Here is a 17,981-nt window from a genome sequence, read left to right on the forward strand (position 1 = left end):
ATTTTTAAAGTACCATAATTTTTATATGACCTTGAAGTTGCCGTAATATATTGCATAACTTTTCAAGAGAAGTAACATAGAGGAAACCTCATATTTTCTTAAATTTATTAGTGCTCCTTGGTGGTCTAAATGGTTTGGGTTTTCTTTTTTAAAGGTTTCTTTTCAAAGCAATAATCTTACTTAATTGTTTAACGTTTGTTCTCATATAAGTCAATTTGAGTTCTTAGAGTAACGATAGGAAATATATAATGGCAAAGAGCAGTGAAACATGGCTACGAAACTCAAGTATACTAGTGTTATATTTCTATATAATGATGTGAAGATAATGCTTTTAGCTGCATGACCACCATATTAGCCACACATCATAAACAACAAATTTGATAAAAGCAAGAGGTCAAATTCATTAAAAACAATTTTGTACTCTTTGCTGTAGTTAAGCATTTATTTTCAGTATTGTCATTTTCTTCATTGAAAGGACACTGAATCTCTTTTTTCTGACAGGAGAAAAAAGACTTTTCAAACCAAAAAGGTATAGATCAGATGAAACTCTCAAGGAAACATACCTTATAGTTCTAGATTTAATGTTTAAAACAGAATGTCCAGACATTATGCCTCAAATATTTTAGTTTTAAGGATGGTAAGTGAAATCCTACTAGTCTATTTTATTTCATTAGTTTTCTAATTAAAAATTTAGTATTCCTAATAATTCCATAAAAATTTACTTTTATTCTTACAAATATTAGAATTATTAACCTTCATAAGACCCTTATTAATAAACTATGAAAAAAATATGTTTCTTTATTATAGACAAAGTCATTCTTTTTTTTTAAATTTACATCCAAGGTATTTAGCATATAGTGCAACAATGATTTCAGGAGTAATCCCCTTACCCATTTAGCTCATCCCCCCTCCCACAATCCCTCCAGTAATCCTTTGTTTGTTCTCCATACTTAAGATAGACCAAGTCATTCTAAGAAAGATATTTCCAAACTGCATGATGATAATAGAAGGACATCTTCTTTTTCCTACTCGTTTAAGTAAAATAAATTTGAGGGGTTTGTAGAAATTACTAACAAGGCTTGCCCAACATTTATCAACTTAATAATTTTTAAAAAATAATATACTTTAAGAATGATCCTGTGGGGGCACCTGGGTGGCTCAGTCAGTGAAGCATCCAACTTCAGCTCAAGTCATGATCTCATAGTTCGTGACTTTGAGCCCCGCATCGGGCTCGTGCTGACAGCTCGGAGCCTGGAGGCTGCTTCAGATTCTGTGTCTCCCTCTCTCTCTGCCCATCCCCTGCTCACACTCTGTCTCTCTCTCTCAAAAGTAAACATTTAAAGAAATTAAAAAAGAAAAAAAAAAAGAGTGATCTTATGAAGGAAATTCTTGAGAGAGTAAAAGGTGGAAAAAATGAAATTCCTCAAATATAAATATTTCCTTTATTCTGTAACATCACCTAATTTGGGGGGATATGTATATTATTGAATGGATGTACATTGTCTCATACATTTTTGAATAATCTTAAATTCTTCCTTAGTTTATAATTAATATCCAAATTTGAATCTAAATTCAGTATCTTTTATTCATATAAAAGTATTATATTACTCAATATTGCTCTGAGGTCATTTTCACAGTTGTTTGTCAATATCAAGAATGCATATTTTTTTTTATCATAAATCTTAGAAGGGCATTTGTCGATAGAGTTTATTTTTGGTAGAGAGGAAGGATCATTGTGATCTGTATCGGTATCCTGAGAGAACACTCAAATGTTGGGGTTGATTTGTTTACTAAAGAAATTACTTTAGGGGCGCCTGGGTAGCTCAGTCAGTTGAGTGTCTGACTCTTGATTTTGACTCAGGTCGTGATCTCAGGGTCATGTGATTGAACCCCACATTGGGCTCCTGGGCTCCAGGAGAGCCTGCTTGAGATTCTCTCTCCCTTTCCCTCTGTCCCTCCCTGACTGGCACACATGCACAGGCATGCATTCTCTCTCTCTCAAATAGAAAAAAAAAAAAAAAAGAAAAGAAAATATATTACATCATGGTTAACTTTAGAGTACCTGAACACTATATGTATTTTTTTAACTAAAATAATAATAATAATAATGTTCCTGTGGTGGCCAAGTATGTATATTTCAACTCTAAGATACATTCAGATTACCTCCAGTCTTGCAAATCATTTATAAATAAGCCATTGGGAACAGATACCATCTAAATCTTCTGAAGAGATGTGGAATGATCTTTATCAAAACTATGTGGCGAGCCTGGTGCTAAATAGAAGTATAAATGTGCCTCTCCATGCCTGCAATTTTCTGAAGTCTGAAAGTTCTCTGAATGATATGGAGCAAGACAATACTTCCTGTGCATATTTTAAATGCACTCCTCACCTGGTGAAAATGTAAGACTACACATGCTGTATTTCAAAATTACATTCCCTTCCAAAATCTTACTATTTTACAGGTCAGTTGAATTTCAGGATGGCTCCGACCTCTCTATTGACTGTAATCGCTATCTTTTATTCAACTAGCATGTTGGAATGTACAAAGTGATTTCACATTCTTTGATTATCTGAGCAACCTTACGAGAAGGCAGAAAGATAATTTACTAAGAAGTTTTCACTTGCTCTGTTAAATAACCAAGTAACCCCTTTGAAAGGATTCTTGAGTGTTCTGCTCTGTTTCTTGGTGGTATGTTAGCTTTTGTGTATGTTTCATTTAAAAACAGGTGAGAAATACCACCTCCCTCATGTTTAAATAATGATTTATTTATTTTAACCCCCCACTTAACTTACAAAAATATTTGGGTACTTAACATTGAGAAGGACAGGTATATTAAAATTTTTAAGCAGGAGAAAAAAGAAAGGAGCACAATAGTAATGGAGAGAAAGAATAAAAGAGGTTTGAAGGAGAATAGAAATATTCTACAATGGCAGTCATGGGCTTACAAAAGCTAATTGTGTTCATCTCATCACATACCCGTCAGTGACATCAAGTTGCCAGTTTGAAATTGGCCATGGTGAGAGTACTTATACCATGGACATATACACAAATCAGGAATTTCTTTTTACAGATAGTCAGTTTATCAGCCCATTGCCCTAAAACCTAAATTAATTTTTGTGTTAAAATAACTGAGATATAACCTTCATTTTATTCCCTCACAAAACTTTGGAAATTTAAGTAGAGCTGTTTAAATAATGCCTCAAGCCATGAACAGAAAATACAATCTATCCATTGTTTGTTCATTTCTTCATTTAGGAAATAGTTGGTGGGGCAATGTAACATAATAGTTCACATTATTTGTCCTCCAATCACAGACAATCTCTGCTTTGCCACTTCTTGTTGTGCATTTTGGACAAGTTACTCAAATCCTCTATGCCTCTGTGTCCTTCTCCAGAAAATAAAGACAATGATAGAATAGTATTAAACTCTAGAGTTGTTATAAAGTTTCTACAAGATAATACTTGCAAATTGCTTAGCATGGTCTCAGGCACATAATAAGAATTCAATACATGTTACCTTCTATAACAGGGCTCCCACTGTAGATGAGATCCTTTGTAATAAACCAGAAATACCAAGATGAGATCCCTGCCTTCAAGAAGCTTACAGTCTAGTGGAGAATTGTTCTGGTTCCTAATTTACATATCTGGCATTTTGCTGTGTCTAACAAGGTAGCTGCCCAATATTTTATCTGTTTACAGTTCGATCTAGAAATGTGTACATTTTCAAATCTAAGGTCTAACAAGTATTAAATCTCTAGGCTGTGATAGCAAAGTTTAGTATAGCTCCAAAATTTTTTAAAATTATCGTTTGTATTCATTTTTAATTCCCATGAATATTACAGTTTTTGCCAAACTCTTGTTAATTTATTTTCATGCAGCCTAAACACACAGCATAAGAGCTGTGCTTTCTCTAAATGTTTACAACATCTCTATAAATTTTCCTTTTTCTAAAAAGCATTTAGGGCTAGGATTTTGTTTTTGAGAAGAATTTATACTTTTTGTAGTTTTATTATTTTTCTGTTATTTCAAATAGATGCTTCACACAATTTAATTTTATTGAAGTACTTCTTTTTCTTTTAGAGAAGTTGTTTTGGAAAACTGAACTTTGGAATACCACAGATACTATTATCCTTTGACACATATTAAGACAAATGGTCCCTAGTGTTCAAGCCATTCCGTGGCATCATGTTGGATTTCTTGAGCAGCATATATTACCAGTTCTACAGCAGTTCACGACTGCCAAGACAAAGTAAAAGGTCCAAGTCCATCCACTGTCTAATATGCCATACTGTATCAAATATCATGATTAAAATAGGTAAAAAGCTTAGGGAGAAATAGAAATATGAAACATCATTCCATCTGACAGATGTAAAGTTTATATAAAATCATGTACATCCATAATAAAATATTATGACCATAATAGTTTTTAAGTATATAATTGAGCATTTTATATGTCTTTCCCTGTAGGTGTGAGACAGCAAAAGAATATTAGTATTTGGACTAAGAAGCAACTGGGAAGCTGGATTTCTAGAAAAGAACCATTTCTAGTATCTTTCCTCTGTGTAGGTCATAACTTAAACCCAGCATGACTGATTTATTTTGTTTATGTTTAAAAAGAGTGGGGAAGAGAATTGTTGAGGAAAGTTAGTGGTCTAGTGGTTTCCATCCAGAATAGCTCCCATTTGTACTTTTTTAGTCTGTTTTTGCATTCGCTTCAGAAGACAAAATGTACCATCCTAAGCATAGATGCAACACGGACCAATTGCTACATAACAGAAATCATACACCTCACAAAACACTTCCTAAAAACTCTGAATTGCTGGGTAACCTCCAGCAGCTCTCCAACTTCGTTTGAAACAGGACAGACTGTTTTCTTTGTCAAGGGAGTGTGGCGGAGATGCGCTTGGGTTCTGCAAGCATTTGAGAATTGTATATAATTTCTTGGAGAACTAGAACAGTGAGTAAATACGATTAAGCAGAAACGAGGCTTCAAAGAGACAAGACAGTGCCTCGAAGAGCATACAGTTATCATGAAACCAAGAGAATAATTGGAATAACTTAAGGACATACCTAAAAGAAAAGCCAAATCTGGGGAAAAAATAGAGGAAATTTTAAAGAAAAGGAGCAAACTAGTACTATAAGTGATAGTTCCTCAGTATGTTCTGGCTAGTTTCATCCCCAGAGAACAATGAAAGTGAGGAAAGCCAAAAGAGTGAATAATAAAATGACACAAGATATTTTATAAAAATGTGAATTTCCAAGTAAGATTTGCATGACTGGAAGACTACCAAATTTTTCCTGACTACTCTCTAACTTCAGATTTTCAATAGAGTTGATCATGATCTCCTTCTCCCCAGCAAGGAGGATGGGCTAAAGAACCTCCCAGATTTTTTTCTGGAGTGTTTTCTGACACCAAATGAGAGAGTTTTTTCCTCATACTAACCAATCATCCCAACACCAACTGGGTGTCCGACAATTCACTTCAATTCTGATGCTAGCTATCTGGAATTAGCCCAGACAGTACTGATTAAGGGCTTTGTCCCACAAGACTTCCTCCACTTCAGGTACCAGTTGCAAATAGGGTGCCTAGGCTGCCCACATTTCTGCCCAGCTGACTATAAATTCAGAGGTTCCCATTAGCCTCCCCTCAGGCTTAATAACTTACAGAACTAAAAAACTTGCTTTACTTACTATTGCTGGTTTATTATAAAGTCTACAACTCAGGAGAAGCCAGACGGGAGAGATTCATATGGCAACATATGGGGGAGGGAGATGTGGAGCTTCCTGCCACCCTCCCAGCACCTCAATATGTTGACCAACCCAGAGGCTATCTAAACCCTGTTGTTTAAGGTTTTTATGGAGAATTTATTATAGATGACTGATCAAATCATTAGGTGTGATGATTAGATCCTGTGTGGTGGTGTTTGAACTCAATTTCATCTCTCTCCCTTCCCTGGAGGTTGGAGGTTGGGGTGGGGGTTGGGGGTTGGTACGGTTGGGCTGAAGGTTCCAATCTGCTAATCATGTTTTTGGTTCCTCTGGCTACCAGTCCTCATCCTGAAGCTATCTAAGAGCCTGCCAAGAATCCCTTCATTAGCATAGACTCAGGTAAGGTTGGCAGGGTTTATTGTGAATAACAAGACACCCCTGCCTACCCTTCCCATAAGCTAACTCAGGGTCCTCAGGGAATTGATTCCTCTTATAAGACCAAGTTAGACTTTTGAAACTACTGAAAAGCAATGCTTGTCATCTTTTCCAGGAGTTATGAAGATATTAACACTTTACAGTATGTTTCAAAACTTATGAACAAAACAAAATAATGGTAGTAGAAATGGTTTGTCTACATTTTATTTTTACCTTCTTTGCATCCTGTGATTAATATAGCAGTTTTGCTCTTGACTGAGTTTATATATGCCCACATGTTACCAGGTGGTCTTCCCCTTCTCTTCCTCCTCCTCAACTGTGAAAGGTGTTCTCACTTCATTTTGAAGGGTGTTGGTTGTTCTTTCATTATTAACAGCTAAGAGAGAGTGCTTGCTGTGATAAACCTTTCCTTAAGTATCTCTGTGAACTTGTACATGAACTTCATTTGTCTTCTCATTCAGGATGCTCCCAGTAGGGCACGGCCAAGATGAGTCAGGTCATAAGTACTTTCAATCCTTTTTCAAAAACTGATTAAAATATCCATGTACTGGGCAGAATAATGGCCCTCCCCAAAAGGTGTCCTTGTCCTAATCCCTAGAATATGTTACTTTACACACAAAAGGGAATGAAGGTTGCAACGGAATTGAATCGCTAAATGGCACATAGGGAAATTATCCTGGATTACCTGGGTGGGCTCAGTGTCATCACAAATTCTTAAAAGTGTAAGAGGGAGTAGAGGATGTCTGCATGGTGCCATAGGAGAAAGATACATCCCTTTAACTGGTTTTTGAAGATGGAGAAAGGAGGAGACAAACAAAGGAATGCCAGATGACTTCTAGAAGCTGGAAAGGAAAAGGAAATGGAGTATCCCCTAGAGGTTCCAGAAGGAAGCACAGCCCTACGGACACATTTATTTTAGCCCAGTGAGACCCATATTGGATTCTAACTTACAGATTTTAAGATCATACATTTGTGTTGTTTCAAGCCACTAAGTTAGTGGTAATTTTTTTACAGCAGCAATGAAAAGTGAATACTTCTGGTATTGTGTTTGAATGAACAATTCTCAAACTAACCTATTTCTCATTTCTGAGCTGCAAAAGGTTCTAGTCTAAGAGAAGCAAAGGAGAGGCCCATGTTGGTTTCCAAGTTCTCTTGTTCCTTTCCTGGTGTGCACCAACAAAATGTAGACATGTGAATAACAAGTAAAAAGGGAGCTGGGATGATCAGCCTTGTAATAAAAGTATATATTTTGTAGGGAATTAAAAATAGCATCAGTCTGTCCCTATGTTAATTCTCAGAAACTTGTTCATTATTAAGAGAACACGAATTCTACCAGAGGTCCTCATTCATACCTGTGTCATGGGCATAAAATAAATTGGAAGATGGTCTATTTGCAGAAACTCTACCTAATATTCTTCAGGTAATTTAGATATCATAAAACCAAGCTTTTTTCTTTTCCTTCCCAAGTTTTAGAGTGAAGAAACCTCAGATGCTAATATACTAATTAGCCTGTGTGTCCAAAGTTACCCAGAATATGTATTTATTCCCTTTAATACTCGTTTTTTTGGGCCATGCACATTTATAATAGTGTAGCAGTGTTTAACTGTCTCCTTTGCACCCCAAAATCAGCATCACAAAGAAGTATGGTGGGAGTGAAACAGCTAAAAACTTACCTTGTTATCTGACTTTGTTATCTGCTTTCATGTATACTGTAAGCTTGCAAAGGACAGAGATTGGTTCTTATTGGTTGTCTAGTCTTGTCCCTAGTGCCAAGTACAATGCCTAACACATACTAGGTATTCAATGAATATTTGTTGAATGAATGTTAAATACAGACTTTTTTTTTACAAAGATTATACATAACAAGGCATATCTTGAACTTAGCACTGCATTATTTAGTTTAATTTACACTTCATTGCTTTCTCAATACCATAAGGCCATTCTGTAGGCTACCAAGCTTGAAGCTAGTCACTTGCCAAAGAGTCACTAAGAAAAACTGTGCAGAAGTGAGAAATGGTGCTTCTAGTTCAGTGTTGCCCAGTCTTGTTTCCTAAAATATACAACCCTGAGAAAGGTTAAGGCAAATTTTAAAGATAGAAATCAGAAAAAATTAACTTTAACCACATTGAAAGTATGAAGGGACTGTTTTTCTTAAAAATCAATGAGAGACCATGCCCACCATTTCTCTTAAAAAAGAAAAAAAGGGGTGCCTGGGTGGCTCAGTCAGTTAAGCATCTGACTTTGGCTCAGGTCATGATCTCGTGGTTTGTGAGTTTGAGTCCCACATTGGGCTCCACACTGACAGTGCTTGGGATTCTGTGTCCCTCTCTCCCTCTCTGCCCCTTCCCCACTTGCGTGCATACACATTTTCTCTCCCAAAATAAACTTTTTTTAAAAAAAAGAAAAGAAAAAATATTTCTATTATAATCATTTTATCATTACCTTTCTTTTTCCAGTAGATACTTCCCTTTTCTTCAAAGAAGAGGAATATTAGTCAACTGGTTAGAACTTTGATGTGTTCATCAGGGAAGAGTGTCCCAAAACTATAGGACTAGATCTGATCTTGTATTTACATTAAAGTCGTCAATACTCTCTGTTTGGAGTTTTTGTCTCTTTTCTGTTGACCCTGTGAAATTGCTCTGAAAGCTGAACGATACCTAGAATGGCAGTTAACTACTCATTTAAAGTCTCTAGGAGAATTTTATGATTTACTCTGAAACGGGTCAATCTCAAGGTTTTCAAGTATACAGGGACGTTATTTTCAAATCATTCACCTACCTGTGCTTGGTGAGGGGCTGTCCCAAAGTCGGTGCAGTTTGAGAAGGCTGAACAAAGGGGAAGGAAGTTCCCAATGGTAGCCTAGGATGCTTGGATGAAAAGTTTCCGGCAGTTAATTTTAACAAAACAAAACAAAAAAGGGCATTACGAAAACAGAGGGAACACTAAAGTGTTCTTTATAAATTACTCGGAGCCAATTTCTAGCATTCTAGCAGTGGTGTATGTTCCTGGAAGTGTGCACATAGTGAAATGCGCACATAAAGCATTCGGTATTAATAATGAAGTACAAAGTATAAAGTGAACGTTTCGATAAATCACTGCTTTTCACATGAGTCAGGATAAGCATTTTGGACCTCGGCTAATGTTTTCAAAAGTATAAGGTTAGAAGTCAATGTGTTTTTGAAAGGAATGTCTCCCTAGACCACGACTCTTCCATTTGCCATTCTATTCATTGTTTTTCTCCCTTTTTGGCCAGCTTGGCTGAACTAATCACTAGAGGTTCATTCTCCCCAGATGCTCACTAGAAACAACTTGATAATTTGACATTTCTGGAAGGAGTGCATGATTTTTTTTTATGATTTTTAATTCCATAAAGCGACACATAATTGAGAGGAGAAGATGGGGAGTAGTAAGAAGAGAGTCAGTAAAATGCACACAAGGGCTTCCCCCTGAGCCTGGACAGCTGGTCTGCGGGTCTGCCCTGCCTCCAGACTCCAGCGCTCAGGATCTCAGGCTGGGCAGTTTCCTGGTGAAGACTATCATTGAAGCCTCCCATGTCCGGTGGTGTTTCTGGCCTTTTGGCCTGTAATAGACCCTGCCTCAAAATTAAACCTTTCATGCCCAATCAACATATTTGTCCATATAGATCTTGAAAAATCACCCAGACCTCAAAGATAGGTTTGCATTTGTGAGGAAAATCATGATGTGTCGGTAACATACTTTAAACAGATGATCTAATTCTAAAGGCCAATTCAAGGTAAATGTTGGCCTATCGATACTTTAATCTCCTGACGGTGGTGGTATACACCCCCTCTTCCCAATCTCTGAACATTTAGGAGCCATGTTATGCTACATAGTTTACAAAGCTAATTTTGAGATACACTAGCATATTTATATAATACATTAAATTTTTTTATGAGTATCGTTAAGAGAGTGAGTATTTCTCTGAAATAACTTAAGAGTAATTAGTCATGTTTCTAAGAGCCAACCAGATCACTACCTGGAAGCTGACTTTAAAATACGAAATCATAGGGGCGCCTGGGTGGCTCGGTCGGTTGGGCTTCCAACTTCGGCTCAGGTCATGATCTTACAGTCCGTGAGTTCGAGCCCCGCGTCAGGCTCTGCTGACCGCTCGGAGCCTGGAGCCTGTTTCAGATTCTGTGTCTCCCTCTCTCTCTGCCTCTCCCCTGCTCATGCTCTGTCTCTCTCTGTCTCAAAAATAAATAAAAACATTAAAAAAATTAAAAATAAAAAAATAAATAAAATACGAAATCATATGTAATATAATAATTAAACAAATGTAAATCCTACATCCTAAAAACTTCAGAATTACTGACTTTTAAAAAAATTGTTTTCTTTTCATTTATTTTCTTGTAATTCAAATGTCTCATTACGTTTCTATATTTGGCACCTTAACAAATGCCAGTGATGCCCCCACATTCATTTATGTGACAGGTGAATCTCTAAAGTGAACAATTACCTTCTGTCACTTGTGGATTTGTTTAAATCTCTTTCCCTATCTCTCTATAGTGCATGAATTCTACACTCCTAATTCCTGAAAAGCAGTGAGTACAGTTCTAAGCCATGTTGCTATCCAACTCAAATTGTATCTCAGATGATTTGATTAAAAACTATAAAAGAACTGCTTTCAGCAAAAGCTCCTTATAGTGGAACGCAAATATTTGTGAAGTGGGTATAAAGTACTTACCCTGCACTTCAGCTTTAAAGTGAAATACATTCGGAAGAGGAATTAATCGCAAACTAAATCCCGCCCCTCAGCTTTCTTATACATCCATCAAAGAGATTTAAATGTGCTTTTCTACAATCAATTCTTAGTCATGCATCCCAGCTTTCAACATCTCATAAGAAGAGATATTTGCTTAATGAAGTTATTTAAAAAAGCGACATCAAATCAATACTAAAATCACTCTAAGAAAAAAAATCACTCTAAGATCATCTGAAAAATAGAGGCTCATTTTCATTCCTCACAGTCATTAGATCCATCCCCTTCAATGAGATTGTTTTGATTAAAATTAATATTAAGCATATTGTAGCTTACAAATGAAGAGGTTGGCTTTTTTGACATTTCAATTATGCTTTGGTAGTTCTGGAATATTTGCATCCACTTTCTTATTTATACACTCTTAAAAGTGTTTCCACTTTGGATGGCATCTCTCTGAAAGCAGTTTTTCTCTAATCCAAGAGATAAATCAAACAATGGTTATTAAAAGTGAGCTTTTATACCTACAACTTAAAAAAATTTAATGTTTATTTATTTTTGAGAGACAGAGCGTGAGTGGGGGAGGGGCAGAGAGAGAGGGAAGGACAGAACCCAAGGCAGGCTCCAGTCCCTGAGCTGTCAGTGCAGAGCTGGACGCGGGGCTCGAACCCACAAACCACTAGATTGTGACCTGAGCTGAGGTCGGACACTCAGCCCGCTGAGCCATCCACTACCCCCCCCCCCCTTCCCACAACTTTAAATTCTTCAGTCCATGTAGAATCCCACCACACACAGCTCTGTGCTTCGGTAGTAACACATGGTCTTCTGGGGGAGAAGAGCAAAAGAGTGCTTCCATTACCAAGCATAAACTTGTGAAGAAGTCGTAGTGTTCGAGACTTATTTCCCTCCTGTAAGATTTCCAAGGGGTAACTTCTAGCTGTTTGCCTCAGGAGACGAGACGGGTAATGAAGTAGCGGGGGTAAGGTGATGTCCTAGCAGTTGCTTCATTTCAGTTTCTGTGTCGTATTCTTCACCAGTTTGGATAATGCCTCAGACTACAGAGAAAGCCCTCACTGGCTTACTAGAATTTGAACTTTTAAGTCTCTGATCTAGATAATTTCAGATACTATAATTTCATTATAGAAATTCCGGGACTACTTGTGGGATAAAGCAAATGCTAAGACCATATTGAGTTTCATTAAGCTGAATTAGCAGGCAAATAAAGATAAAATGCCTTTCTATTTAAGAACATAATGATGTTTTAATTGTTACAGCATTTGGCATGCCTAATGTATACAATCCTTGACATTCATGTAATAACAAAGAAAGTTGTTTGGGATCTTTTTTTTTTATTTCCTAGTGTCCCCTTTCCCCTCTAGCATTTCTCCCACCCCCGTCCCAGCCCTGGTGTTTAGCTCCCCTCCCATTTCTCCATCCTTCTGTAAAGAAAAGCTCGATGCTGTGAAAGGATACATGTAAAAATACCTCCTTCCTCTGTAGATAGGCCAAGGCTGCTTATTACCTAGTTATGATGAACAGACCACCATCGTTGTGACAAGTGATGTAGATGCCTCCAGGGTAAAACAAAGGTTTACATATTACACAAGCAATTTAACTGTTTTCTAAACATATTGCCAAGACAGTGGGAGTTGGCAGCCCACACTGTGTTTTAGGTTTGGGAGACTTGGATTAGAAGTGACTGCTGATTATGAACCTTTTTATTTGTCTTCTATGAGCTACAAGCAACCTAGTAACCCAGCAAAGAATCACAACAGTTAAACTTGTCCTCCTAGCTTCCCAAGATTGCATACACAAATCACCGGACAAAAGTGGTGTAAGGGTCTTGTGCATAGAGAGCCACACAAGACAACTGTCTTGTTCTAACCCTTAAAGAGTTCCGCAGAGTGAAATGTTTCATGATCTTTTTTTGTGCAGTGGGCAAGGAAGAAAAGAGTTTGGGCAAAGATTATCCAGAAGAAAAGAAAGAGACTCTTTTGGGGTTCCAGTTGAAACACAATAAAGAACATAATTAACTTCACAATTCTTTGTGTTTTTCATTTGACTGCAGGGAGGAGATGAAAGAGGTCTGCTAAGCCTCGCATTCCATCCCAATTACAAGAAAAATGGAAAGCTGTATGTGTCTTATACCACCAACCAAGAACGGTGGGCTATCGGGCCTCATGACCACATTCTTCGAGTTGTGGAATACACAGTATCCAGGTATCACTCACTACAATGCACTGAGGCATAAATATTTTTCAATCTTATCTTCTCATTATCTCTTCCTAATTATTTTAGAAACAAAGGTGACCATAATTAAACCACAATCTTCACCTTGCTGAAAACCCCCTATGTGCCCTTAAGGAGAATTGAGAAAAATGATAGCTTTGGCACTTTTCCTCTCTTATCTTTCAGCTTAGGTGCTACTTCTGAAACTTAGAAAATAACGTAATTTTTCAGTAGTTTTTATTAGTTCCATTTCAAGCATGTTTCCTTATTTACATGCCAAGTGTTTGCTCCCCTAATTTGTGTACCATTTTTACCTTCTAGTGGATTCACCTAAACACCTTTAACAATCATGGTATTGTTTCCTCCCCCCAATGTAGAAAAAATCCCCATCAAGTTGATTTGAGAACAGCCAGAGTATTTCTTGAAGTGGCAGAACTCCACAGAAAGCATCTAGGAGGGCAACTGCTCTTTGGCCCTGAGGGCTTTTTGTACATCATTCTCGGTGATGGGATGATCACACTGGATGATATGGAAGAAATGGATGGGTTAAGGTAAAAAAGAAAACAAAACCAAAAACGTTCCCCTTGATGTTCAAATGTCTTAAGTGTCAGCCGGGGAAAAAGGGTCAGAGCAGTGAGTTTAAGAGCTGTCTTTGGGAAAAAAAAAAAAAAAAGAACCGTCTTTGAATTATGTCTCCTTGGTTAAACATTTAACTTTTCTTATGGGTGTTTGCATTTGTAAAATGAAGAAAAATTCAGTAATATGCTGATGATATTTTTGGAAGTCGCTATACCCAGATGCTCTAGAATGCATCAGTGCTGCGTGGTTTGCACAATACACAGGCTGGATGCACAAGGTCCAGTGGCGCTTCTGGGGGCGCAGAAAATCCAGGGATTGGCAAAAACTAAGGAACAGCTGCAAAATGTAGCACGCTACTGATGCTGCAGTCCTCGGCCACTACTCAGCTGTGTCAAGGTGCTGCCGTTTCTGTGAAACCAAACTGCCCCGGTTTCCTTTCCCCACGATATGGAATTCATAACTTTAAAAATTTTGTCTCAAATGGGGGAATGATTCTTTGACTGTGGAGCGACCTTCCCACATTTAGGTTAGGTAAACTATGTAACAAAAGCAGAAAACACTGACCCTCTCTGTCCAATTTCTCAGTGATTTCACAGGGTCGGTGCTGCGGCTGGACGTGGACACAGATATGTGCAACGTGCCTTATTCCATCCCCAGAAGTAATCCGCACTTCAACAGCACCAACCAGCCCCCGGAAGTGTTTGCGCACGGCCTGCATGATCCAGGCAGGTGAGAACACGACCTGCCCCCCTCCCCCACCACCCCGCACCTGCTATAAACCCGAGCCCGGCCGGGATTCAGGAACTGGAAAAAGAATGAGGGGGGCGGGGAGGGGGGGGGGGCAGGCACTGAGCAGCCACGGGTGGTGTCCAAGGTTGCACCTGTAAAATCACACCAGCTCATTATCTCAGCACTCTTTCTTCTATTAATGTGTGAAGCAGATTGAGACGGCAGATTAGACATATGGAAGAGAACAAATTCATGGAGGAAAAGTGCCTTAAAGTTCTAGAGTGTTGTTTTTAAACACTATTGGACTAGTGTAATGATTAAGAGTTCCGTTTTTCAGATTTAGATGATAAACTTTTTAATTTTTCTCCTTAAACCCCTCTAAATGAAATTTTCCATACGCACCGAATGGAGGTGGTAACAGCTTTTGAGGATGCTGTCATGATTAAATGAAAATCTAGAAAAAAAGCAAAGTAGAGTGCCCGACACACCTGATAGGTTTTAAATAAATTGTGTTTCTTATTACAGCTTCACTTAAATATGATGATGCAGTATGAGTTTGTAAGGAGTTGAGCTCAATGTTCACATTTTTCCACCTGAAAAAAAAATTATAAGTAGTAAAGGAATTCATACTGACCGTTTACTACAATGAACTATAAAGAAAGGAACACTGAGATGTATGTAGAGTGAGAAATTTGGGGTACACTTAAAAATGCTATGGAGTATAATATAGCAATTCTGTGATGAAAGCTTCATCCAATCTGTGGTCTCTTATTCATACTATGGGATATTTGGCCACATTCATTCATTTACTAGCTAAGTTATTATTGCTATTTAATGTTTATTGAGTGTTCACTATGTGCAAGGTGAGTATTTCTCGAACTTTTTATTTTTATAATCCCTCATGCCCTTCATCTCCCCTCCATCAAAGTCCAAGTCTACAGTTCATTTCCTTTTTGGCATCTCAGCAGATCTTAAAATCTGTGCGACAGGGAGTACTTACGGTGGGTTCAGGATGTGGAGGAAACTGTCACATTCCATTCCTATAGCTCAGAACTCGCAGATACCACCGCAAAGCAGCACTTTGAAGTTGAGCAGCCTGAGTCACCACAATCCCACTGGAGCTTTCGTGCAACCTTCCAGGGGTCCTGGACCCTCAGTGCAAAAACACAGGATGAGGCACTTTACAGACCTTGCATATGGCAGGATGCCTATGCTGTAGAGTCTTACCTCCTCCGGCAGCAGAGAGCTTAAGGGAAACTGCACCTCCCTTCAAGAGTATTTCAAGCGGAGAAAGACTTAATAAAGCAGAAAAGAAAGTAAAACAATTCTTGGCTAAAAGTAAAGCTGACTTGTGTTAAGTACCTTGGTGCAGAGTGCTGAACTCAGTATCTTACGCACATTATCTCATTTGTGACATTCAGCAGTACTCTGAGGTCCTGCTGACATTAGATACCGCTCTTTTTCTTTCTTTTTTTTTTAAAGACTTCAGTTTTAAAGACGGCAACATTGGGCAGAAGGTACAGAGATTTCCCACATGTCCGCTGCCCCCACACATGCCCAGCCCCCCCATTAGCAACATCCCAACCAGAGTATTCCATGTGTTACAATGGATGAACCTACATGGACACATCATTATCACCCAAAGTCCAAAGTTTACATTAGGGTTCACTGGGGATTGTATGTTCTGTGGACTTGGACAGATGTATAAGGACCAGTACCCATGTGTACCCACCTCTTTTTTTTTTTTTTTTTTCTGAAAAGAAACTAAAGGTTAGAAAGGTCAAGTGGTTCCCAGTGGACATAGTATTCAGACAGAGGTAGGCCTGATGGCATCCGGCCTACCTATCCACCTTTGGGAGACCTGGCCTTTTCTTCCAGATTTGTTCTTTTCTTGATAGAAAGTGGTCAAACCTTCTTTTGTCATAGTTCCTCCATCTTAAAAAGAAAGGCAAGATGGGAAAATGTTCTCCCTATCCATGGATTTAGTTCCACCTTAAGTCACATCACGTCTGTGTCATGTTCCCTGCCAGGCATTGTACTCTGTGAATCGTTGAATTAAAGACAATAAAGGGACTGTTGCCACGGAACAACTAACTCATCTTTGGCAGGTCAGGCTTAGAGTTTCCCTATTATGAATGGGATCATTTGGATGCAACAGTTTTTATTTTGTGGCTGTTCTTGTTGTTGAGATGATTGCTGTGTGTGACTCTTAATATGTCTTAAGCCCCAGAACCTACTCCCGGGTTGTTTTGTTTTCTAGTTTATTTAGTAGCCCCAAAGATTCGGTTTGGTTGTTAAGTCATTAATGTATTTTGTTGACCTAAAGGAGTGATTCCCAATGGGATTATTTTGCCCCCAGAGAATATTTGGCAATGCCTAGAAACATTTTTGGTTTTCACAACTCTGGAGGAGGGGTTCATGCCACTGACATGCTGCTAAACGTTGTACATGCTCAGTACAGAACCTCTTCCTTCCAGTTTCCCGCTCAAAGAATGATCTGACTCAAAATGTCAAGAATGTCAAAGTTGAGAAACCTGAAAACAAAGCAACACTGTTTTCCACATTTGTGAGAACTTCAGAAGTAATTATATTATACAGCTTCATTCTTCTCGCAACCCAAACTCCACATGCCCAGTCCCTCATTGACTTAAACATTCAACAAATATTGAGCCCCTTTGATATTCCTGGGTTTGAATTAGGTAACAGAAACACAGTGATAAAGAAGTTGGAAGGGGTCCCTGCGCTAATGGAGTTGACAGTTGGTGGCTTAAGTCATAGAAATATTCTAACCCCAGATTGGGGGTGACGTGAAGACACAGTCAATATAACATAAAAGACTTCAGTGGTTGTGGGGACCAGCTTTATTTTATACCTTACATTGTAGTGCACGCTTTGCAGCTTGAGCTTTAGAATATAGCCATTCCATGTAAAAACACAAAACAAAGACCAAAACGAAGTCTGTTTTGTGTATTGCAGATGTGAGTTGCTGCTGCTGAAGGTTCTCCTAACTTCCCAGCATATTATATATGCGATAGTCCTTAATAACAGCACCAACAAATGTTTCAAGTCAGTGTGTATGTTCATACTAGCGAGAGATACCAAGGAATATTAGGAAATATTCTCCAGAGATCATTTAGCTTCAGCAGAGTGAACAAACAAATCAGGATGTTTCTGCTGAGGATCCAAAGGAAATAGCCCATAGGGTCCTTGCCAGCCCACCAAGGGGTTCCTCTGTCAGGAATCTCCAGTCTCAGTTTAGAAAATACCCTGGTAGGAATTCATGGATGTCTCCTTTTTGTTATGCAGATGTGCTGTGGATCGACATCCCACTGATATAAACATCAATTTAACAATACTTTGTTCAGACTCCAATGGAAAGAACAGATCATCAGCCAGAATCCTACAGATAATAAAGGGGAAAGACTATGGTAAGTAGAACATAATTTGTTGATTTGGCTTTAATTCGGGCTTTGTTTTACTTTAGCATATGCATTGAAGAGAAAAGGATTTCTACAAAATGAGCTTTTGGGAAGGCATAAACACACTGACCCAACAGTGGTAAGCGAGTAAATTGCACACGTTT

At 38.2% G+C, this 17,981-nt stretch overlaps 1 protein-coding gene across 2 annotated transcripts in view; it reads left to right on the forward strand.

Moving 5' to 3' along the window:
* Nucleotides 1–17,981, forward strand: part of HHIP (hedgehog interacting protein) — a 92,313-nt gene that overhangs the window by 45,235 nt on the left and 29,097 nt on the right. For both annotated transcript variants that reach the window (XM_060654062.3, XM_060654060.3), the window contains exons 5-8: nt 12,930–13,081; nt 13,468–13,641; nt 14,255–14,398; nt 17,705–17,826. In XM_060654062.3, coding sequence (XP_060510045.1) covers nt 12,930–13,081; nt 13,468–13,641; nt 14,255–14,398; nt 17,705–17,826 — 592 coding nt within the window. The remainder of the gene's footprint in view (nt 1–12,929; nt 13,082–13,467; nt 13,642–14,254; nt 14,399–17,704; nt 17,827–17,981) is intronic.

The sequence above is a fragment of the Panthera onca genome, chromosome B1 (assembly GCF_046562875.1).
Source record: "Panthera onca isolate mPanOnc1 chromosome B1, mPanOnc1 haplotype 2, whole genome shotgun sequence".
Taxonomy (NCBI): domain Eukaryota; kingdom Metazoa; phylum Chordata; class Mammalia; order Carnivora; family Felidae; genus Panthera; species Panthera onca.